The sequence below is a fragment of the Castor canadensis genome, chromosome 2 (genome assembly GCF_047511655.1).
Source record: "Castor canadensis chromosome 2, mCasCan1.hap1v2, whole genome shotgun sequence".
Classification (NCBI taxonomy): Eukaryota; Metazoa; Chordata; class Mammalia; order Rodentia; family Castoridae; genus Castor; species Castor canadensis.
Window position 1 is genome coordinate 125,993,918 of NC_133387.1, and position 24,606 is coordinate 126,018,523.

Genomic DNA, 24,606 nt, shown 5'->3' on the forward strand with positions numbered 1-24,606 from the left:
CTTTTCACATTTATTTTCTATTTATAACTTATCCTGTTAAAGTTGCTGTGATCTACCCACACCCATCATCTAATAATTTTTAATCCCCTCTTTGAAATCCAAAGAGGGGATTTCAACTGTGGTTACTAAGATGGTGACTTCTCTGTGAAGCAGATGGCTTTCTTCCATTACCCCTGGTTGTCTGCCATGTCCTCTTGTAAAATAACAAACTTAAGAACCCATACTTCTTTTCCACTCTGACACCGTTTTGGCACAGACTAAATGTCATGCTGGAAGGGCTTTCATCCCCAGGTCGCTCCCTCTGTCAGTGTGTCTCCTGATATATTTGCATGTGCTTTTGTCTTTGTGTTTCTATGTGCATGCACACACCAGCTTTCCCTCACCTCATTTGGATGTCTCCTCTGCTCTCTGTGTGCCTTCTTCTGATGCTCCTCCTCAACCTGTACCCCCCACTCTCTCTGCAGAACTCCGCCCCCCATTAGTGTCTCCCTTCCTCTCAGCATCATTCCTCTCTGCCTCAGTCCTGTAGAAAGGCATCCACAGCCCCAGCGATTGGGAACTGGCTGCATGTGCCAATAGCACCAGAGCTTCTTGGTGGTCAATTTCTAATGAGTTCTGCTTTGCATTTACAGGGCATTTGGTCAGTCAGCTGCCGTTGTGTATTAATCTGGACACATAACTAGAAAGACCACCTCTAGGCCTTAAAGCAACGCTCTGAATAAGCTCTGAAAACATGGAGGGGAGTGGTGATAATTCCAATTTTGTATAAAAAGTGCCAAGCACCTTTCATGAGGGGAGAATTCCAGTGGACTGTTAGCTTATTACAATCAGGAGGTAATTGTCACCAGTCTGTACTCAACTCCTGGCAGAATGTGGCATGGGGTAAGTTCCCAGAGTGCTTGAGGGAAACAACTGAACAAGCACAGCTGGGGAGGAGGGGAAAAGGGCCCATGGTGCCACGAGATGTGGGAGGGAGGCTTGGGAACACAAACTCAATCCAGTGGGACTTCCAACTTCTGGGCTTATGAAGGAGTGGATACACTTTTAGTTTTGAGACAGACTCTCACTTTATAGCTGAGGCTGGCCTGGAACTCACTAAGCAGCCTGCCTCAGCCTCCTGAGTGCTGGGTTATAGGTGTGGCCACCATGCCCAGTTTATTTATTTTTTAATTTTGAGTTTACTACAAGGAGCCTGGTTAGGAGTAGTTCTTTCTGTGACAGTGAACAATGAAAGCAGGTTTATAGGCATTTTGTAGTTTGAAGCAGTAGTATGTGAAGCATATGGAGGCTGAGGCCTCAGAGTTCAGTCTTGTCGCTGTCGTCAACTGTGTGATATTTGGGCCACTTCTAAACCTCTTGTGCTTCAGCTTTGCCCTGGGAAATAGGACAGGCATACATACTCCCACTGCCAGGGCCTTCAGGTCTAAATTTGTTCTATGGGTTTTCAACACTGGGTCACTTCATCTTGTCCCCAGAAAAGACACTGATGTAATTAAGTCCTCCACTAGACTGAGATCATCTGCCGTTCCTTAAGAAAAGAGTGTGCAACACGCTAGCACAAGCTACAGTGGTGAGTGTGGATGTGTTCTCTGAACAGCCACATGGTGCTCACGTTCCACTCTAGAACCTCAGAAGATGAAGATGGACGGGGACCAGATAAAGCCTCAACTCAGAACTAACTGCAAAGCTAACTGCAGCTGGCATCTATCCCACCCCAGCCTTCTCCAACCCCTCCATCCACTGATGCATTACATCCTTGAATCTTTGGCAATTCCTTTGTCAAATTCAAGTGAGATCCCAGGTGATTCTGAATATTTGGCACACCATTACCGTAACATAATTATTTAGGTACAGTTCCTTTTTTTATTTTTCATGGTACTGGGGTTTGAACTCAGGGCCTACACATTGAGTCACTCCCCCAGCCCCCCTCACCCTGTTTTTGTGCATGTAATGGGTTTTTTCGAGACAGAATCTTTTTTTTTTCATTTTTCTTTTATTATTCATATGTGCATACAAGGCTTGGTTCATTTCTCCCCCCTGCCCCCACCCCCTCCCTTACCACCCACTCCGCCCCCTCCCTCTCCCCCCACCCTCAATACCCAGCAGAAACTATTTTGCCCTTATTTCTAATTTTGTTGTAGAGAGAGTATAAGCAATAACAGGAAGGGACAAGGGTTTTTGCTGGTTGAGATAAGGATAGCTATACAGGGCATTGACTCACATTGATTTCCTGTGCGTGGGTGTTACCTTCTAGGTTAATTCTTTTTGATCTAACCTTTTCTCTAGTACCTGTTCCCTTTTTCCTATTGGCCTCAGTTGCTTTTAAGGTATCTGCTTTAGTTTCTCTGCGTTAAGGGCAACAAATGCTAGCTAGTTTTTTAGGTGTCTTACCTATCCTCACCCCTTCCTTGTGTGCTCTCGCTTTTATCATGTGCTCATAGTCTAATCCCATTGTTGTGTTTGCCCTTGATCTAATGTCCACATATGAGGGAGAACATACGATTTTTGGTCTTTTGGGCCAGGCTAACCTCACTCAGAATGATGTTCTCCAATCCCATCCATTTACCAGCGAATGATAACATTTCGTTCTTCTTCATGGTTGCATAAAATTCCATTGTGTATAGATACCACATTTTCTTAATCCATTCGTCAGTGGTGGGGCATCTTGGCTGTTTCCATAACTTGGCTATTGTGAATAGTGCCGCAATAAACATGGGTGTGCAGGTGCCTTTGGAGTAACCTGTGTCACAGTCTTTTGGGTATATCCCCAAGAGTGGTATTGCTGGATCAAATGGTAGATCGATGTTGAGACAGAATCTTGCAAACTATTTGCCTGGGGCTGGCTTTGAACTGCAATCCTCCTGATCTCTGCCTCCTGAGTAACTAGCATTACAGGTGTGAGCCACTGGTGCCTGGCTCTGTTCCTCTCTTGATGTTAAACTTAGAAGAACATCTGACAGTTTCTTTTATTTGTTGACTTTCTAAGACTTCTTAACATACCACACTGTTTATTTGTCCTACTGTGCCATTCCCAGCAACTTACAGAGGCGAGGAGAAAACATGGGGAATTTTAACTTCTTGTTCTTTCCATATTCCTTTAAACTTAATTTGCTTCCCCAGAAGGCCACCACTCCTGCTTGCCATTTGTACATGGCATGTGCTTTGGGTTTCTCAAGAGATGCAAGAGAAGAGTCTATTCCAAATTATTTTTTCCTCCTCCTCCTTCACTTCCTAGCTCCTGCAAAATCCAAGTGCTGTGGCTTTTGCAGCCCCCACCCTGCTGCATTGGTTTAGTTTTCATTAGTCCTCCTTCCTTCTCAAACACCCTGTAGTGGTTGGAAGAATTAAGAATTTCCCCATCATTGAGTGTTAGAGTTTTTTATTCTAGATACAAATCCCTTCTCAGGAACATGATTTCCAAGTACGTCATTCCATTATGTGAATTGTCTTCACTTACTTGACAGCATGCTTTGCAGCAAAATCCTTTTTAAATTTTGGCAAAGTTCAATTTATTTATTTATTTTGTGACACTTGCTTTGGATATCATATTTAAGAAACCATGGAGTAAGTCTAGGTTATGAAATTTTTAACTGATGTTTTCTACATGTTTTATTATTCTAGTTCTATTTTGATCTTTGATCCATTTTGAGCTGATTTTGTAATATCTGTGAGGTAGGAACCACTGACTTTAACAAAAGATTTAAGGGCAGAGGTGGGAGAATTGGGGGCCAGGTCAATAAAACCATCTATCTCGAGGGTGGTCATCTTGGAGCTAATTGAGACCATACGATTAACATGCATTTGCAGGCAATCTGTACCAAACAATTCGCTCTCAAAGCCTTTCTTTGGAGAAAGGGAGTAGGTTACAGAAGTAGTGAGACATAGAACAGAGAACATTTTTGCACAGGGGTCACAGAAAACCAGCAGCAGGGCCAAAGTAAGCAAAGGGTTATGACTTCAGGTCTTAGCTTCCTCATTTGGCAGAAGTACTCTGATAACTCTCCTCCCTCCAGTTTACCTACAGGACTCCACATTACACTGATTCACAGCAGACCAGCCAGAGACAGATTTCTCAGCCACTTGGAAGTGAGGCTGATGAAGTTTTAACCAATGCAATGCTTGCCATTCACTCTTTTCTCGGGACAGACTTTAGACATCGTTAATAAGATATTTGTGACTGGTATTGTGTGGTGAGGCTGCTGTGCTAGTCTAGGGATGCACTTTTGGAATCTGTGGGAATCCTAATGCAGAACGGTGGAAGAAGCTGGGCTGCCTATTTTCCTATTCTTTATTACCACTGAGACAAGACTGACTCTGCACTACAACAGCACTTAACCCACACTCCGATTTATACAGAGTCCTCGGCCACAATGCTGCAACTGCAGGAGATTTTTTTACAGTTCTCTTTTCATGCCAATTCACACATGGGATTTATACCCTCTTGGCTTTCAAGATATTTTCCTACAAGGTAAGAATGGCTTGAAGCGCTGCACTGTTCCCAAGAGAATCAGTTCCTGACAGTAACTGGTGAAAACAACCCTGAACTCTGTGTTGGCAGCACTGTTCAGGCTCTGGTGGGATTAAGTTCCAGCCATGGCTGTGTAACTTAAAGCTTCCACTATAAATCTACTTTGACCCAAATCATAGTGACAACTCTGAATGATACAGAAACCCTTTCTAGGAAGCACAGAGGGAGCAGAAAGGTTCTCTTCTCTCTTTCCCTCAGGAACATAAAGCACTCATTCATTTCACTTAATTTTCATGCAGCTATTCATTGCACCAACCTGAGTAAGCAATGGGGCTTGGGCAGAGTGAAGCTGGTGCAAGGTCAGTGATGTGGGAGATATAAGCATTCTCTGGTAAAATTCCTGGTGTTTAGTTATTTCCTGAAAATACTCACAGTATGAACAAGGAAGTGGGTGAATAGGGTTGGAAGGCCTCAGGGTAAAAACTGCTGGGAAGAGTGGGGAGGTGCTTCCATACCTGAGGAACTGGCTGAATAGGGCTGTTGTGTTTCTGATGATCCGGGCAGCCTGGGACTCCTCCCGCTGGCATCTCTGCAGTGTCAGCCCATCATCCATGTGGCCTTCCTGATGGAGGATGACCTACCACAGGCCAAGAGAACCAGGTCCAGGTTACACAGTGCTTCACAGCTGGGCACTTGTCTTCTGCAGTGTTTCCTTCTTACTGCTTTTCCTAACTAAACTCCCCTGGGTCCATTTTGAAAATGGGACATTAACAAAATTATTTCACCCATATGCCCTATTACTGACATATGACTCATTCCTGAGACATGGTGCTTTGATGGAAATGGAATTTTATGTGCCACTATAGTATGAGTTACAATAAATTCCTTGGGCCTAGATGGCCAATTTGAAAGGGTGAAAACACACTTTATAATAAGTTTTCTCTTAAAATTAACGTAAAACTTTACCCTTAGAGATGGAAAAAGTCACTTTGTTCAGAGCCTTTCCCTGCAAATATAAATTAGGAAAGAACAATTTAAGGCAAAACTCTGTCCTGGGATTAGGGTTAGATTTCTCTTCTGAAGGACAGCTGCACTGAATTAACTAACAGCAAGACTGGGGAAAGCAGCTCAAGACAGGAGTTTGCTTCTCATGGAGGCTGGAGAGTGGATTTCAATGCATGAGCTCTGGGGTTAGCTCACAGCTTTAATTCTGCAGTGCCACTTACCAGCAGTGTGACTTTGGGCAAGTTACTTAACCTCTCTTTGCTTCAATTTCACAATCTGAAAATGGATTTATGGTAGAGTGTTGTTTGGAGGGTCAGGTAATTCACATGGAAATTACTTGGAATGGTCCCTGGAATATAATAGGTGCTCCAGTATATTACTGACCTTTGATCAGTTATCAACAAACTAAGCACACTTATTGATCAACAAGGACATCATAATACAAGTTTTGAGTGGGCTAGCAGCTTCTGGTGTGGAGGTCAGTAGCTTTTTCCCTTAAAATTGTAAAGTATGTGCAGATATTAAGTGGATGGCTCAACCCTGGCTCAAGTCAGGGTCAAACCCAGGACTTGGTCTGGTTTCTTCTTGGTGGAAGTGAAGAGAGTCCATAGTTGGTCCTGGAAGTCAGTCTGTGTGTCAATATCATCTAAACACACAGCTCCAGAAAGTATCTCTAGAAAAGCATTTTTTCAATTTCTTTTATTCATATGTGCATACAATGTTTGGGTTATTTCTCCCCCCTTCCCCCCGCCCCCTCCCTTACCCCCCAGCCCCCTCCCTCTCCCTCCCTACCCCCTCGCTACCAGGCAGAAACTATTTTGCCCTTATCTCTAATTTTGTTGAAGAGAGAGTATAAGCAGTAATAGGAAGGACCAAGGGTTTTTGCTAGTTGAGATAAGGCCAGCTATACAGGGAGTTTACTTGCATTGCTTTCCTGTACATATGTGTTACATTCTAAATTAATTCTTCTCAAACTAATCTTAGAAAAGCATTTTTCATAGCATAAAGAAACACCTATTTTCCCTTTCACATGAAAATCTCTTCCTTATTTTTAGTCCTGATACAATGAATTCACACAGGAAATAGAGTACAGGCTTGAGAAGGTTTGTGCTCACTTTAAAGACTTTCTCTTCCTTCTCTGCATGCTGCTTAGGCATTAACCTGGTGCCCTCACCACTGGACTCACCAACTCTTGGGAAACATTCCTTTGTCAAACTTCGCAGCAACTGTTTAACAATGCTGCACTTAGATTCAGCAAAACACTCACTGTTTACTTTGGCATCAGTCCTAGATACTTGGTCCCTAAGGACCAAAATCCTTAGGTTTTTGCTTGTTCAGGTAATACATTCAAACTGGCCAAACAAGAAAGTGATGAGAACTGGGGAAACATGGTTGTCAGAATGCAGTTATTCTGTGCCCATTGATCTCAGCAGGCCAATTCCTAGGATCCTTTCTCTTGTTGAAGGAATCCCACAACCCAAGGGAAGAGGGAAGGGAAAGAGTGCTACCTGCAAAGTGAGCTACCCTTCATACATGTCTTCATTGTGTTTGTTCTCCCTTGATTTTGTTCATTTCATAAAATGCTTTACATAGATTTGCTTTACACAGGTTTGTATTTTAGAGGGAGAACTCTCCATCAAATGAAGCATTAGGACATCGTAAAGTGTCTCTCTCAAATTCACACACATTCTAGCAGTTAGATAGGTCTACAGGCAGGGAAACGCAAAATAAAACAAGCTGGGATCATTCCACATGGACAGAGCCCATGGAGTATTCCCTGCCTACCCAGAGTCACACTCAAAATCCATTGCCTTAGTAGGTTTGAAAAACTATAGAGGCTGTCAGTGGTATTGCTGCACTCTGTTGAGGATTCTGATAGGCTGGTGGAGGATGGGTTTGGCATCATTTTCAATTTGCCCTCTTTCCAGGTTGTAGCTATTCCTGGGGTGCATTCCCTTTGGAACTCAGCTGAAAGCCTACTTTATCTTCCAGGACCATCCCAATTTGGGAGATTGTGGGCTCCCACTTCTGTCTCTTCAGGACTGTCACACTGTCAACGTCTGTTTGACAGCTCTCAATTATAGCGGCAGCTTCTTTCAGTCTTCTACTGGCTGTCTTGGTTTCACACTCCATGTGTGATTGGCTTAGGATCCTCAGGGGCATTACATATCAAATGTCAGGCACATTTACTCTAGTTTCCTCCATTCTGGAATCTTGGCCCCTTAAGTCCCAGAAGCACACAGGTTGACTGTTAGGATTTGGATATGAAGTATTCCCCCCTCTAAAGGTTTGCACTGAATACTTGGTTCCCAGCTGGTGGCAGCATTTTGGGACATTGTAGAAACTGGGAGATGGGACCTAGTGGAAGGAAGGAAGACACTGGGGATGGGTCCTTTGGGCCTGTATCTTACCCTGGCCCCTTCCTGTATTCCCTCTCTCTGCTTTCTGTCTGCCATGAGGTGAAGATGCAACTCTACCACATGCTCCCGCCACCATGATGATCTGCCTAAGTACATGGGGCCAGGCATACATGGACTGAACCCTTTGAAACTGAGAAAAAAAATAAACTTTTCCTCATTAAAGTTGTTCTCTCAGGTATTTTGGTTACAGCAATGCAAAAGTAACCAGTACACCGATGTGGTATGTAATCTGTATCTCCAGCACAGTGAAGTTAACACAAGACCCCATCCCCTATCCTGCAAATCAAAGATGAAGGTGGGTTGACCTTGGTGCATTTATGTTCTGTGTGTGATCATTAGTGCTCATGTCCAGGGTGTCTTGGTTGGTGGAATCTTCAAAGTGTTTTTTGCATTTTATCTAGCCTCTGTAGTTCTTTTAAGCAGAAAGGTTGAATTAGTCTGGCCCCTTGCTTATTCTATTATATCTCTCCTCTTCCTAATTTCATTTTCTCCTTTCTGGATATTTTCCTGGTGTGCTTTGCTTTACACAAGGATAACATATTACTTTATAGTTTGTTTCCCACATACTCTCTTAAAAAGGCCAGCATTCAGAGAAACACATTTGTTACCATAGTAGGCAAACGACAGCATACAGGGCCTCCTAGAACTGTATTCTGAGACATTTTGATTATCCAAACCCATATTTTGAAAGAGTTTTCCAATAAATAAAAGATCATGCCCTTGTCATCCACTCTCTGTTCCTATCAAAAGAAACACTATTACAGAAATTGACTTTCTGGTAAAAAAGATGCTACATGTGATGGACCATGAAGATATGGTAATTTCTGTTAATGCAGAAAAAAGTCACATCTTTCTGCATATTGGTTCCTGTGGGTTTGCTATTGTGCAATCTGCATTTTCTCTGTAGAGATTCCATTCAGTCTCCACATGATGAGAATTGCATAACCCCATTATCCACTTAAATGAAGGGAGCAATGATGTGGCTAGTTCTCAAACAGTAAAACTAAGTCACTGAGATCAGGTTTTAGAGAAAGTTAAACAAATCCTGCTCCCTTGTCACAGACTTGCCATGTAGTGAGCTGTTTTCTTTTTTTAATTGAATATGGGGCCAAAGTAACCAAGCTAGACTGATGTACCGGAGGAACTATGCTTTGTCTATCACGGAATGACTCTCACAGCAGGAAGAGGTAAAACATAGCCATGTCCGCCTGATCTCAGATTCACCTCTATAGCCCAGTTACTTCCAACTCAGTGCAATGCAATTGTAGACAGGCTTTCTGACCCTTTACCTTTCTTTTCAGAGGTCCTAGGCGGGATGTTTTGGCATCTTGTGCTTTGTAGGTGACCCATAGACCACTTGCTACATGCTGGACAAAGCAGACAGAATCTCCATACTTGATTTCCGGAACTCCCATGCCTTCTATATCTCGCTTGTGACTGGAATCCAATTTCTCCTTGATTTCCTATTTCACACAAAAAAGAAAGAAGCATAGGCATACCTGATTAAGTGGGAACTCAATATATAAAAGAAATCACTTGTGCAGAATCTGTATAAGCCAAAAAAGCGATTACCAAAATAATCATGATGTGCCACGATTTTAGAAAGGCTTGCTTCCCTTATCTACTGTTAATTATAAAATCAACAGATTTCAAGTTTTGACCACTTCAGTAATTATTTAAATCCGTGGGGAAAGGAAGTGTGGTAAGGCTCTCTATTCTTCTCTGGTTTTATGTTTTTCTCCATTATATTTTCTATCTTCCTCACCCTAACTTAGATATCTTAAGTAACCCTAAACTTGGTCTTAACTCATTTTCAAAAATTGGTATCTTCCATAATTTTAATGGTTATCTACATAAGTGCCTTAACCCAGGGTTTTAAACATATCTGTTAACATCTGATGGATATATCATAATAACAGTCAACAGGGAAAGGAGCCTCCCTGACTAGGCCTGGAGCACTGCTACTTTAAGATAATACAGTGATCTGCATAATTAGCTTGTATGGACTGTGCTGTGGTTTGGATATTAAATGTCCCCCAAGGCCATGTGTTTAAGCACTGTTTGCCAGTCTATGGTGCTAGTTGAAGGTGCTGAAACACTTAAGAGGTAGGGCCTAGTGGGAGGAAGTCAGGCTACTGGGGGTGTACTCTAGAAGGGGATCCTGGGACTCTGGTCCCTGCTCATTTTGCTTCCTGACTGCCATGAGGTGAGCAGCCTCTTATGCCATATGTTACCTGTCATGAGGTTTCTGCTAAGATAGCTCCAAAGCAATGGAGCCAGCTGACCATGAACTGAAACCTTGGAAACTATGAGCCAAAATAAATCTTTCCCCCTTTGAGTTGATTTTGCTCAGGCATTCTGTCACAGCAAAGGAAAGCTAACATAGGGCAGTCTTAGTAGTGTGATGTGGTCAATTGGTTCATTCTTCAGTGGTCCCTATTTCACTACCTATTCTCCAGTATGGACAAGGGACTTACTGGGCATTAGGTAAGCACTCTGTGACAACCTGAAGTGCCTGTCACAAGAATATGTCATGAATTAGGTGCCTAATGCACAGTAACTTTGCTCTCCTCTTCATCAATCAGGGATCTTGTCTCAATTCCGAATGGCTCTACTCTATTCATATTTCTTTTCTACATCTTGTATTAAATCACTTATTTGTAAAAGCCATTAGCTAGGCAGCATTTTGATTTTTTTTGAAGGATAAAAAATATGACATGCTGCTCCCCAGCTTGTGATAACATCTCTCTCATCCTCAGTGATGGAAATATAGCAGCACATGGATTGAGCCCTGGCCTTGCTCAAGGCAGAGCTCTAAGTTCTTTACATGTACAGGTATCAGTTCTTTATAACAAAGCCTCGGATCTGCCACTAATATTGTCCCCATTCAAGAGTTAAGAAAAATGAAGGAAGTAACTTTCCCAAGGTCACTCAAAGATAATGCCAGGATTTAAGTCAAGAAGTCTACCTCTAGATTCTGTGTCTTACCCATGACACTAACCCTACTTGACCTTCAATATCCTGCTCAAATGTCACCTTCTCTGAAGGGAGAGTTATTACCTCCTGCTGTCTCACTGGCATTCTCTCATTCCTCTATTGAGCAAAGAGCACATCATAATGTAAATGAATTTGTTTGTATGACATTTTTATTCTTGAGGTTATGAAAGGAATCAGGGAAATTAATTTTGGACTCTTAATAAGGAGAATTCAGCACCTACCAGCGACATAATGAACATATAGTAGGGTAATAAATATATAGAGTTGAGTAATTTTTATTTCACATGTATTAATTTTATATTTCAGTTATTTCTTTCCCTTCAGACTTTCATAAAAGGAAAATTATTTTATAGACATTCAAAGGACCATTCTGAACAGTATTAATACTTTATAAGAAAAATCTTTTAAAAAATGCTGAAACATTGGCGGGATTGCTTAACATTATTTCTCAAAATGAACACATTGAGAGAAATAGATTTCTGATTTTACAACATAAGCTGATGGAAAAGTGGAATTTGACATATTAGAGCTTCCTTTGTAGGCCATTGGTCAAGAATGCATTTATTATACAGAACATTAGGTACCTAGTTTTTATTTCAGAAAAACCACAGCTCTACAGATAGTGAAACCAGTAAAATAGCTTATAAGATGTCCAAATTTTTATCTGTAGCCTGTTCTCTAATATTGTTGCCAATACAACAAAATCAAATAATACAAATGATCTCTGTTAAATATGAGTAATTACATGCACGTTTGATACGTCCTGGCTAAAATGATGCTTATTTCCAAGCTACCAATGAATATGGTTTTCTCACTCTTCAATGATTTAAATATTTCTTTCCTAAAACAATATATGTACTAGGATTCATTTATTAGAGTCACTGAAATAAATGATCCTTATTCTCTATAGAACAGTGAGTCTCTGAGTATCTTTGCCTTTATGAAACAGCAGCATCTTCCTAAGTTCTGTGGCAACAGACACTTCTTGTTTAAAAGAACAACAGTAACAACAAAAACAACAAAAATATGCAAGGCAAGTCGACAAATACTAAAAGCAACTCAACCTCACAGAACAATGATCAATGGGTGAGGAAACGGAAGAGGTTGGCTAGAGAAAGGCTCGTCTTGGTTGATGGCGATTGCTGATTTCTTTCTGATTTGAGCATCAGCTAATGCTCCTATCAGTTTTTTCTTGAATATGGCCCCAGGTGCAGTCACCCTATTGCGAGAAATGGAAACTTTCTAAAGAATAGAGCTAAAACAACCACTTCCTTTCAACAACTTTGAAGTTCTTGTAGAACATAATTCTCATTTCTAAAATTCTTTTATCACATGCTCTAACCAAATTGGACTGTGAACACTGTTTTCTTTCTTTCCCTCAGTGCTTGGGATTGAACCCAGGGCCTTTCCATGCATGGTTAGCACCACCCTACTGATCTACAGCCCCAGTAAAGGCTAATTTGACACAACAAATGTGCCCTTTCTTTGGGACTTTATTGACAACAGTGCTTGAAGTTCCCTCTTCATCTTTACATTGGTATTGTTTATATTTTAATATTTTTGTATATTTTGATTTTTTTGACATCTTTAAATTTTTTTCTGAGTAGAAAGAGACTGCCCTTCCTTGGACAACCCTAATTTTAGACAAAGGGCTCAGAGGATTCCCTGTGATATGAAAACTAAATAACCTAGAATCAGACCCCTCTAACTGGTCTATATGCCTTAGGAAGCAGTATTCCTCCTCTGCCTTCACCATCCCAAAGTCAGTCATAAAGTAACCTATACTCTTGACAGCACAAAGCCCACTGAAATCATTCCAACTAGTGGAACCTAGACTGTTTACCCTGGCTTGCCACAGAAAGTCCAATAAAGATGGCTGCCTAGCCCTCCTGTGCTCTGTTCCTCCATTCCCACTCAGTGTTGGGCTTTTCCATGTGGCTCCGTGTGGCCTGCCATGCCTCCTGCTGCAAAGGCTTGTGAGAATAGAGACTTTGCTTTTCAGAGCAGCTCTGGTGTTGCCTTCCATGACAGCATGTGACTAACCATCATATTAAAGAACAAAAAGCTATATCCCACCCATCCAGACCTTCATTTGTCCCAGTCTTGTGGCTTATGGACCCTGCAGGGACTGCCTTTCCTAGGGCCAGCCAACTCCTAAGAACAGTGAAAGCCTTACCTATAAGCATACCTTTCACCTGCAAGTCAACTAATCCAAGTGAGCAGAAGTCAGCCACTTCCTTGATAGAGGTCAGCCCCTCAGGCTAACCACCAGGACCACATACCAGATGGCTACTCACAACCCTGATGTTCCAGAGTCTGCTGAAGTCACTCCACTCATCTACCTGAACCTGCCTGCTCTGCCATGCCCATTCATTCTCATGGGAACCACACAGGATTCTTTCTTACATTCCCCCTTTCTCCCTCTGCCTCCCGATAGAGCCAGACACTTCCTCAAGTGGGTCCCATGTGACGTGGCTTACACCTCCTCCTTGGACTGTAAGCAACAAACCATCTTTTCAAAGTCAATCCATCTCCTGATATGTTGGCTTCATCATGCCTAAGTAATAATAAAACCTACATTTTAAAATATGTATGAAACCTTTGCTGATACATTGGCTCCCTCTGCTAGATTGAAAACTCTCAAAGGTCAGAATTGGAATTTCTCATTGTATTCTGCACAGTGATTTGCTTGAAATAGGTTGTAAATAATTTATTTGCCCTTGTTTTATTGTTTTATAGGCATTCCATTTGTGTATCTGTTTTTCTGCACCAGCTTGGCTAGGTAATGAACTGATTCTGAAAAGGAATAGATAACTTGGCCTAATGGGTGTTGAAGGACAATAATCATTATCCTCTGTCTCCAGAGACAGCCAATTAAGGAGCTGCTCAGGAGCATGTCATCACTACCATGTTTGCATTTGGCTGAGATGATCAAGTTGCCCCTCTCCATATTGATGTAAGTTTGAAGGACAAAGAGGAAGACCAGGACTAGTATCTGCCCAGTGCCTATCTTGAGCTGGGTATTATGCTAAGATGTTACAATGACAATACTACCACATGAACTTACCAAGGACCTATATGTGACACACAATATCCACAGTGCTGTATAAACATTTCCTCCAAACCTTTCAATGGTCCTACTGTGCTATTACCTTACCTCAAAGATGATAAAACCAAGACTCGCAGAGTTGCAGCAACTTGCTTGCTCAAAGCCACACAGCTAGCAAGTTATGAAGTAGAATCCCAAATTGGGTGTAATTCCAAAGCCCATTTGCCATACAATTATTTGAATTGCTTTGTCATTACCATAGTTAAGTAAATAGCTATATCGATATTTTAGTTGTTTAAAGACTATTAATAATGAAAAAGTTTAAAATGTACTATTGTTTTATGAAAAAAAATCTAGAGAGGACTTGGATAAAAATGAAGGGTTGAAAATTCCATACAATAGGTTCATGTTCCTCAAATTCACAATGTTAACAGAATTTTGTGGGAAAAGACTTTAGATGAATATTGTATCTTCTTCTAAGAGTCAAAGAGGATCCTACAACATTATAGACTCTTATTAGTCCTACAATAAAAAGCAAATAACAACAGCAGCCAAAACAGTCTATTGAACCCTGTTTAATGCAGCATCCCTCCCCCATAATTGTGTGGATATTTTTGGGATAGCTAATCTAGGTAATGGAAAGTCACTGTGACTCCATGGTTGCAGTTAAGAGTAACCAGCAACATGCATGGTGGGCTCAGAAGAAATCTGGATAGAGATGGTTGACTTGGGAGTTATAGCAATAGTATGCAGGATGGTATCTGGAAGATAGTATGTTCAAATTCATGCTTATTAGTGTGAAATCTGTTGTTATTTAATGCAATTAAAGTGCTTGTGTCCATAGAAGTCAAGAAAATAACTTTCCAAAATAGGCTACAAGCACCCAAAAGTTTCATAGGAAAAGAGAGGAAGATGGGGCTCATTCATGGATGCTGATGTGAACCTTCAGGAAAGTCCTGGTTCTCCAAGTCCTTCCCATGTATCTGGTGAAACCTTGAGGAATTACCTTTGGGTGTATTTCTACACCAATACAGTTCCCTTAAAAATTTCTCATCTACAGTCTGAAACCTTAGTATTGCCTTAAGAAAACATCCCATACTGCAAGGCACTGCCAGGAGCCTGGTGGGCTCTGGTGCTGACTGCAAAGCCTCTGTTAGGGGAGAGGACAAGGCAGGCTTCTGTTGCCCAACCATGCTGGGGAGCAGAGTCTGCCCCATTGGGGAAGGTACATTTTCTGGACAGAAGTCACTTTTTCTCCACATTTCTCATTTAATCTCTGTATAGCCACCTCAAGATTGGCAACAAAACTCCCGTTTTGTGGATAAGGAAATAGCCTCACAGGTCACCCCCTTGATTTCACTCAATCCTGATGATAATCCTTCAAGAAATACTACTTTATCTTCCTTTATCCATTTTACAAAATGAGACATTAAGGCTGAACTGCAAATTCAGAGCCAGGGTCCAAATATAGGTTTCTTCCATGTCATGGCCCATGGTTTTCCTGACTGGGCCACTTTGAACAACAAGGACCAGGGGAAGCACATCAGTTTGAAACTTAAAAATCCTTTGTCTGTTTTATTTAAAGTAAAACAGCAGTAAGTTCTGTTGTCTCCAGGTATTTTGATCTCACTGTCCATGCTTTCTCCTTTACCCTTCCCTCAATTGCTCCATGCCCTCTCTCTCCCTAGAGGATGACTCCTGAGGGTGCAGGCAAAACAGCATTGCTTTAGCACCAAGGTGTCTGCAGACTGATGCACCATGGGCCCAGCTGCTTCCTTGTGTGGGATTTCTGCAGGCTCAAAGGGTGCGGAGGTCAAAGAGTGCATAAAAGTCACGCTTAGCCAGGAACCCAGTGTTTAGCATGTAGCAGGTATTTGATAAATGCTCCCTAAATTGAATTTAGTGTTCTTGGCATTGAGGAAAAATTCCTGTAATTGGGAACTGTGATAGCTCTATGCCCTTACACAATGAAATAGGCAATATTTGAGATTCTATCTCAATCATGTCAAGACTTATAGTATGGCCATTTAAAGTAGATTTTTAAAGCACTTTTAGAGTGGCTATGTGTAATAAGGTATACTTTAACATTGTTATTCACCATTTCCTGAGAGAAACTGTAAACCAACATTGAGACATGACATCTAAATAGCACTGCCAGAGTAAATATTAATCCCATTATCTGGCAAAGCACAGGGAATGGCCCTGCAATGTCAAGACCATGGAAAAATGATGTGAAATCAAATTCATAGAAATCTGACTCAAATGTTCAAAATGAAATGAATCTCTCAGTGAATGTGTATAGGAACAGGATTATGATAGCAAAAATGATCACACAATGATGATAGAACATTTCTATGAAGATGGAGATTAAACTGAAATGAATTTCAGTCTACTTTGGTGGCTGAAGAATGTATCTTTGTATTCCTTCAGCAAACCATATTCAGACATTACATGGCACACACTGTGGGAGGTGCTGGGATGCAAATCAAACAAACAAACAAAACCCCCAAGGACAGGCAGGGGTTATGTGCAGTCCTTGTCCTCCAGGAGCTCCTGGTCAAGAGGTGATGGCTGTAGCAGAAGCATGAATGAGGTTTCTTCCTCTCATAAGCTGCACTTGACACTTGTCTGGAAGGACAAGAAGGAGTTGCTAGATGTGGTGTGCAGAGAGGTAAGAGGCTTTACAGGAATGGATTGATGGTGAGGAAAAAATAAACCTGTTCAATGACTGATAGATATTTAGTATAATGGAGTTCAAGGAAACCTTAGTAAATGTTAAGAGTTGCAGTGCAAGGGCAGATAGGGGTCAGATATGGACTAATCCTTTATGATAGACTCCAAATGAGGTGTAAATAGATTTAAGTTGTCTTCTGGGTCTCACAAACAGTAGCTGGGAGTCAAGGCCAGATCTAGGCAATTCTGAAGCTGTGAAGTACCTCACACTATACTCTTTTCAGAATAAAGGTGGGGTGCTACATTTTAGTGGCAGCAATGCATTGCAGACCTCCAGTCTGATTTACATCTTCTTGCTGGAGTGGGGGTGGAGGAGCCTTAACTGAGGTGACATTCTACTCACTATCCTACACGCTTCAGAGCTTGCCCAAAGACCTCAGTTTGATTCCACCTGGGCCAAGCCCAGACCAGTAACTGCAACTGGTGCTTGGATTCACACTCCCATCTATGGCATACCTGAGACCCCAGGGTCATCTGTCACCATCCTTGTAAGGGCAGCTTACTAAATTATCATGCACCTGCAGCTGTTCTGTGGCCCCTGGATTAGGGGTCATAGCTGTCACAGGGTAATGTGACCTGACCGAAAATGGAGGGTGAGAAGCTTGTCATCACAAATGATTCCAGCCTAGCAATCCCAGCATCCTCTCGGAATGTTCAACTGAAGCCAAAACAGTGCTCCTCTTGTGAGCCTCTTTCTGTTTACTAGACTGGCTAGCATACAGAGAGGGTCAGCTGAACACCCCACTTCCTCCCCCGCTCTGTTCACATACAACACAGCTCACTGTGTCCCTCTCTCTGTCTTTCCACAGGATGACCCTAAGCCCTGCACCACCAAGATCCTAAAATGCTATCTCAGGCTACTGCTTGCTGCTTACTGTGTGGCCAAACACCCGTGACAGGCAGGATTGGCAAGATGACCTTATGTCCTTGTAATGTGGAAAACTAGAATCTCAAACCTGTTTTGGGGGGTCTCCAGTTTTGTTCATGGAGAGGAAGAACTGGTGTACATTAAAGGAAGATTGCCTGCAATGAGCTTATTGCTAAGGAGCCATGAGGAGGTCCCGAGAAACCAGGCCTACATGGATGGTGGGTGGCAGAGCTGTGTGCTCCCAACATGGTCTTCCTATTTTCATATGGTTTCACAGACTAAAATGCCAAATGCTTCTCCCACAAGACATCCCAAGGAAGCCCAGTTTCCTGTGGGAACACAGACATTTGTGCCCTGCCATGAGGCCTAAGTAATTTTAATTTCTATGTCTTTCAAATGGAAATGAAGGTAACTGGGCTGAGTGCTGTGTGCTGAGTCTTATTTAAGACCTCAAACACAGTGGCTCCAAAGAACACACTGTTAAGTGTGCAGGGTAAATTTACCTTCAGCTCTGCTATACTGGTGGCCTTCATGGTACTGGGATGACTTTGCAGTCATCACTGCTTATCTCCATATTATGCATGAAAATGGAAGGAATGAGGAGATAAACTATGGAGGCAAGAAGGGGTGCCAGGTGGTGGGAGTGTTGTAAGGACCCTGTGGTGCTTGCAGCCTTTCTGGCTTCCCCCAGAGACCATGACACAGTGCTGAGCCATGCTCCACGTGGCTGAGCCAAGAAAGGAATGGAATGGAAGTTTCCTGGGACCAGGTTTCTGGCAGCTGCTTGATTCCTCTACTGCAAGAGATACAGAAAAGACCTTGGGGTCACTGCTTTTTTGCCAACACATCTCGACTGGGTGAGGACAAAGACGTAGAGTGCTGAGCTCAGGAAAGGGCCCGGATGGTATTCTCAGAAAAGTACGTTGTTGCTCATCAGCCATGATGAGTCATTTCTCTATTTCCACTTTGTGTCCCTACTTCCATCAGCTCTCATGCCCCACCCTACATCCCAGGTATCTCTTAGGGGAGATGCTGCCTACCTCTGTTCTTACAACTTTTCTGTTGCTTTTTTTCTTTGATTCTTTTATCATGTTATACTAACTACCTACTAGAGGCCAAAAAGTTTACTAAGACGGCATAAATTTGAATTTAAAATCTCTCTTGTGCTGGGAATCTAAAAAGCAAACAAACAAACTTCCCCTAAAACTACTTATGGCACCAGAAAGGAGATGTGCTCAGAAAATCAAGTTGAGCATGGGGTGGTCCATGCCTATAATCCCAGCTATGTGGGAGGTAGAGGTAGGAGGATCCCTAGCCACAGGCAAAAGTTAGACCTTTACTAAAAACTAAAGCAGAAAGGGCTGGGGTCTTGGCTCAGTTGGTAGAACATCTTCCTAATAAGCACAAGCTTTTGAATTCCAACCCTTGTAATGCCAAAAAGTAAAAATAAAATAAAATAAAACAAAAAAGAAGCCAAGTAGCCAATAAGACATCAGATGAGTAGTAGATAGAAGGTGCCATTAAGGGGGACTCTAGGAAGAGATGGTCAGGAAGCCCAGAGTTTTTAATGTTTGAAATATGAATGTGGAAAAAGCCAAATTTTAATGTAGGGCAATTTAGGGGAATTAAAAAAAAAAGCTATGCCAAAGAGTTTCCTTGCCTTAAAGAAGCATAGAACCATAAAAAGAAAGGGGAAGGATGTTTATCCCCTGCTTCAAAAAGAGAAATGCTGGAAGACTGTTCTTTTCTGAGGCTTGGGAAGCAGTAATGCCCCACAGAAGACTCAGCAGCCAAGTACCTACGTGAACAGAATCATCAAAAACCCTTCACCAAAATTGTGTTGAGAACACAAATCAAAGTCTATTTCTGGAAAACATCAATGGAGAATGAAACTAGAGATGAAGCTTCCACAGGAGATTATTGAGCTGCCTTCTCAGAAGTGCAGACTTCCTGAATACTGCACATGTCTGTGCATGGTCTTTTCTATGCTTCGACGGTCCTTTCCAGAACCACAGAACAGCAGAGCAGCCAGCTGTCCATCAGAAGTTAGCTACCGCATGCAATTCTGACTACCCAACTACATCCAGCTTGGAGTCATGCAGAATCCAACCTTACTTTATACTTCTTATTAATGAGTATATGAAATACACATTTAACCTAACTAGCTTGGGATCCACTGTTAGTGGAGGGTTAGTGGTAGACAGGACAAAGCTGAGGATGAGGGAGCTTTGTTACACCAGGAACCTTATGTAACATGAACAGCTGCAGGAAGAGGACAGAATTATGCCTTCTCTGAATCTTTCTGAAATAACTTTTCTGAATCATTATTAATTATCATGTATTAATAACGATTCAAATACATGCCGCTCTGACCCTCATACCTCCATTGTTTTACAGGAGTGAAACACAACTTACAAGTTATTGAAAACAACTTAACATGTCTTGAACAACAATGGCATTTTTCCATCAGTCTCTGAGCAGCAGTGCCCACTCATGTTATCTATGTGATTTTAGGGATTTCCAGTCTTTTTTTACTCTTATTCCAAGTTACACATTCCTGCAAGGACTCAACTCAAGAGAAGAATGTGATTATCAGAGGTCTAATTCTAATTTCACTTTGTTCGGTCTCCATTCTTTACAGTCAGAGCACTACCTGGAGGCTTCAGAATTCACTACTAGACCAGGGTCTAAGCCCACCTCATTACATTTTACCTTGGATGCCCGGAAAGAGAAGGCTGTGGACTTGGTGTCTGACTTTGCCCGGTCTTGCAGAAGAAGGCCTTGGTCCTCTGTCAAGGCCAAGTAGTGGCCTGTGGTGAGATGCCGGAGTCGGAAAGGCTGGCCCCACCTGACATTGCTGCTGCTCCAGCTGATGGACAGAAGATTTGTTTAGATGAAAGTAAGTTCTTTTCAACATTTTCTCTGTGCCTTCTTACACCTACCAGCAAACTTATGGCCCCTCTTGGGCTCAAGGTTAAGGAACGGTTATCAGTCTCTTGGCTTGGCCTAGGATTTCAATTCTGCCTACAACTTGGCTTGGTGCTCTCTTTGTACCTCTCTTAAAGACCTTTAAATGGCCCTGAGGCAAGCAATAGTTTACTATGACCACAAATCCCAAGTTTACAGTTTTCCTCCTCTCTCCTGAAATGTCTTAATGCGAATAACCACAAAAAGAATGGTTTTCCAGAAACAAGAAAACTTATTTCTGGGGAGGCAAACCTTTCCAAATGTCTTGTCTAAATTCAAACATTTTACTACTATAATCCTATCATCAAGAGAAACAGTCAAACAAAAAAGTTTTGGCAAGTGTTAGAAATTATTCAGTGGAGAGATTATCCACAGAATAACCAGTAACTTGAAATGAATCTCAAGTTGAAATAAGATGCCAGAATAAGATACACATGTCAAGATTTAAAATCACTCTCTGCTTTTCCAACTCTTTGGAGCATCAGTGAATCCAAGTCACATGGTTTTATAAAAGGCTTAAATTCCTCATATTTAGGGCTTGGGGGAAAGTGACAAACATAACAAGACATACCTCTCTTGTATTTTTAAAGTTCATTAAGAAAGAAGCAAGGCTGAGAAAAGGATATACTACCTTTTAATTGTTAACAAGTCTAGAAAGAGAATGCAGATGCTTCAAGGCAATTAATAAATGTGGGCTCCTTAAAACCAGTATTTCTTTTAAAGTACTAATATATACAATTTTTTTTCAATTATACCCAAACCACTATTCTTTAAGTCAGCAATCTCCAGCTGCTTTGTGTGTGTCTGTGTCTCTGTGTGCATTTCTCTCTGTGTGTGAGTCTGTATGTCTGTGTGTGCATGTGCATGCTCTGCATATGTACCTATATGTCTGTGTGTGTCTGTATGTCTGTGTGCATTTCTGTGTGTGTCTGTATGTCTGTGTGTGTATTTCTCATTGTGTGTATGCCTGTGTGTCTGTGTGTATCTCTCCATGTATATGTGTCATTTCTCTGTGTGTGCCCTGTATGTCTGCGCATGTCTATATATCTGTGTGTGTCTGTATGTCTGTGTGTGCACTTCTTTGTGTGTGTGCCTGTATGTCTCTGTGTGTGTCTGTATGTCTGCTTGTGCATTTCTCTGTGTGTGTCTGTGTGTGTGCCTGTATGTCTCTGTGTGTGTCTCTATGTCTGTGTGTCTATATGTCTCTATGTACATTTCTCTGCATGTGTCTGTGTGTGTGCCTGTCTCTCTGTGTGTCTGTATGTCCATGTATGCATTTCTCTGTGTGTGTCTGTATGTCTGTGTGTGTCTGTATGTCCATGTATGCATTTCTCTGTGTGTGTCTGTATGTCTGTGTGTGTCTGTATGTCTGTGTGTGCTGGGGAGAGAAGTTTTAATACTTTCTTCTCTTCTCGTCTCCAGTGGGTTTTCTTAAACACCCCTTGGGGGCACCCACCCTCCACACACAAGAGAGGCTTTTCCTTTGAACATGTGTTCAGGAAACTAAACTAAGCACTGGGGAAGAAGGCAGAGGAGGAGAACTGAATGGCAATGCTTCACCCTCCTCTCTGTCTCCAGCAGGTCAGCTCCAGCCCAATTTATCCACTGCTCAGAAAATTAAAGGACCTGCACTCAACTGGATGGCCTGTCAGGTGTCAGAGTCTGTGGACACATCATTCAAGTTCATGCTGGAAAGTTGGCCTCCCGTTCTCCCTGCCAGGCACACTACGGACTCTGAAAAGTTCTGGTAAATGTACTTTCTTCACAGCTGCATTTCCAGTGATGCTTTGATCTCTTTCACTTGTGCCACTATGATTACCTGTCATTTTCAGGTAACTTTCCACTGGAACCAACTTGTCAACTGAGAGGAGAAGAAGGGTGTCTGGTTCCAGAGAACTGGTTTCAGAAAACTATTGGAAAAAGAAGTCTGACAGCATTCAGGGCATGCTGAGCTTGCCTTTTATTACGCAGTGCTTGCACAAGCAGGGGCCACCTGGCCCCAGAGCCAAAAACAGGGCCTGGAAATCGCTTGTGTGCTTGTGTACGTGCATATATTACTCTTAAAAAAGCAACCACAGAAATTTTATAAGTTTGGAGAGTTTGCCAGGTGATGTGGAGCAAGTCAAATATTTCAATGAATGGACTTAAGTGGAAAGCCGGCCCTCTTGGAGGGAACACTACCCCAACCTCCAACCTCCGTTACCTTATCCGAAGAGGCTCCACTCTCCACAGAGACCTGGCTCGAGTCCCAGCTCCTCCAGCTTCATAGAACAACCTCCTGCATGCAGAGTCAGAGATCAGTACCAGGCGAGGACAGCTCCCTGCAGAGGACGCTCCTAGCAGCTGTTTATCCTGCTCTTCCCAAGTCAGGCAAACTTACAGCAAGGCTCAAGGGGAACAGCTCCCAGTCTCAAAAAGCTGTTGACTGGGAGGGGACTGCCCACCATACATACACATGTACATCAGGGGCACTCATGGGTCTCTGGGGAACCATGAAAGAGGGGCAAGAAGGTTCCTGTTTCTACATCAGGGGTTAAAATAGCCCAAACACACATGGTGACATCAACACAGAATGCTTGTTATAAGTGGATTTGTATTTTTAAATCACATGTGCAGTAGATGTGAAGTCACTGCTGGTGTTCTAGGACGCTTGGGACAAGGAATGCCCAGTTGCCGTCATATTCATGCTCTATTATTGCACTGTTGCTTTCTTTCCTGCATAAGGACTACCTTTTAATATGTTTATAAGTAAAATTCTATTTTGGAATAATTTTAGATTACAAAACAACTGCAAAGATAGGCCATACAACTTCCATATGGGTCTGTGTCTCCTGATGTCATTATCTGTGTCACCACGTTGTATTTGTCAAAACTGAGAATCCAACCTGGCTATGTCATTACTAACCAAACTTGAGACTGTATTTAGATTTCCCCTAAATTTTCCTTACTTTTTTACTGGTTCTAGGGTCTAATCTAGGATAGCTTAATGCATGTAGTTGACATGTCCCTCTGTTTCCTCTGCTCTGTTACAACCTCTTAGGTTTTCCTTTTTTATGACATTGACAGTTTTGAGGAGTACTAGTTGGGTATTTTACAAACTGTCTCTTGACTTGGGTTTATCTGGTGTTTTTCTAGTGATTAGGAAGTCTCAATTTTTAATGTATGCAATGGGAGCCAACTTAGATCACAATCTATCTAGATCACAAGTTGTGTGAATTAAATGAACTATCATACTTTAAGAGCATGTCTTGAGAACAGGGGTGTCCAGATTAACTGGTATATTGAACTTAGCCACTAGGAGAGTCTTCAGCCCTTTGACCAAGACTGATCAGTTAGTTGCATTTAAATTCAGTAATTTAAAGTCCTACCTCTACCAGAGTTCTTGTCTATGTAAGTGAGTTACTCAAGTCCTCAAAGGAATTTTGACACAGATTTTAGAAAAAATCGGTATTCAATAGAAAACAAGAGAAAAGATGTACTTTCCCCCCCTTGGTGAAATGGCATGATTGTTTCAAAATATGGGCTTAGAAGTCACATAGACTTGAATTTGGATCTGTTAGCTGTGTGACCTTGGGCAAGCCCCTTCAACTGTCTATGCTTTGGCTTTCTTATCTGTGAAATGGACCTGATAAGAGTACTTATTAAACAATTGCAAATATCCAATGTGGCTCTTAAAAAGAATGTGTACAAGAGTGTTCATGAATATGCATTTTAAGTGATTGTCATTATAGATTTATCCAAATTTTGTTTAAATATAGATACCTATAAACACACATAGGAAAAGACATTAATGGCACAAGAATACAATGATGTATATTATCAGTGGTTGCTTCTGGAAGGTGTTTCAAACGTAATCCCGTATTATTTTAGAGTGCCTAAACCCCAGACATCTCTGTACCAGTACTGGAGCAGAAATACCAGAGTGACTTCTCCACATAAAAGTTTGCTGAGGTTTTCACTGGGGCTCCTCTTTCTTCAGCGAGAGATAGAACAGTCCCTAGGGGGAGATGAAGTGACGCACCCTAGTCACAGATGAGTCAGCACTAGAGCTGGCATTAGAGGAGAGGACTCTCCATCTCTGATGACTGAAGGTTACTTG

The 24,606-nt window shown here is 41.9% G+C and overlaps 1 protein-coding gene across 10 annotated transcripts in view; it reads right to left on the minus strand.

Moving 5' to 3' along the window:
- Ryr3 (ryanodine receptor 3) overlaps positions 1 to 24,606 on the minus strand; it is a 494,693-nt gene that overhangs the window by 255,486 nt on the left and 214,601 nt on the right. For all 10 annotated transcript variants that reach the window (XM_074065580.1, XM_074065577.1, XM_074065585.1 and 7 more), the window contains exons 9-12: positions 22,711 to 22,785; positions 20,253 to 20,409; positions 9,183 to 9,356; positions 4,984 to 5,105 (exon numbers count right to left, since the gene is read on the minus strand). In XM_074065580.1, coding sequence (XP_073921681.1) covers positions 4,984 to 5,105; positions 9,183 to 9,356; positions 20,253 to 20,409; positions 22,711 to 22,785 — 528 coding nt within the window. The remainder of the gene's footprint in view (positions 1 to 4,983; positions 5,106 to 9,182; positions 9,357 to 20,252; positions 20,410 to 22,710; positions 22,786 to 24,606) is intronic.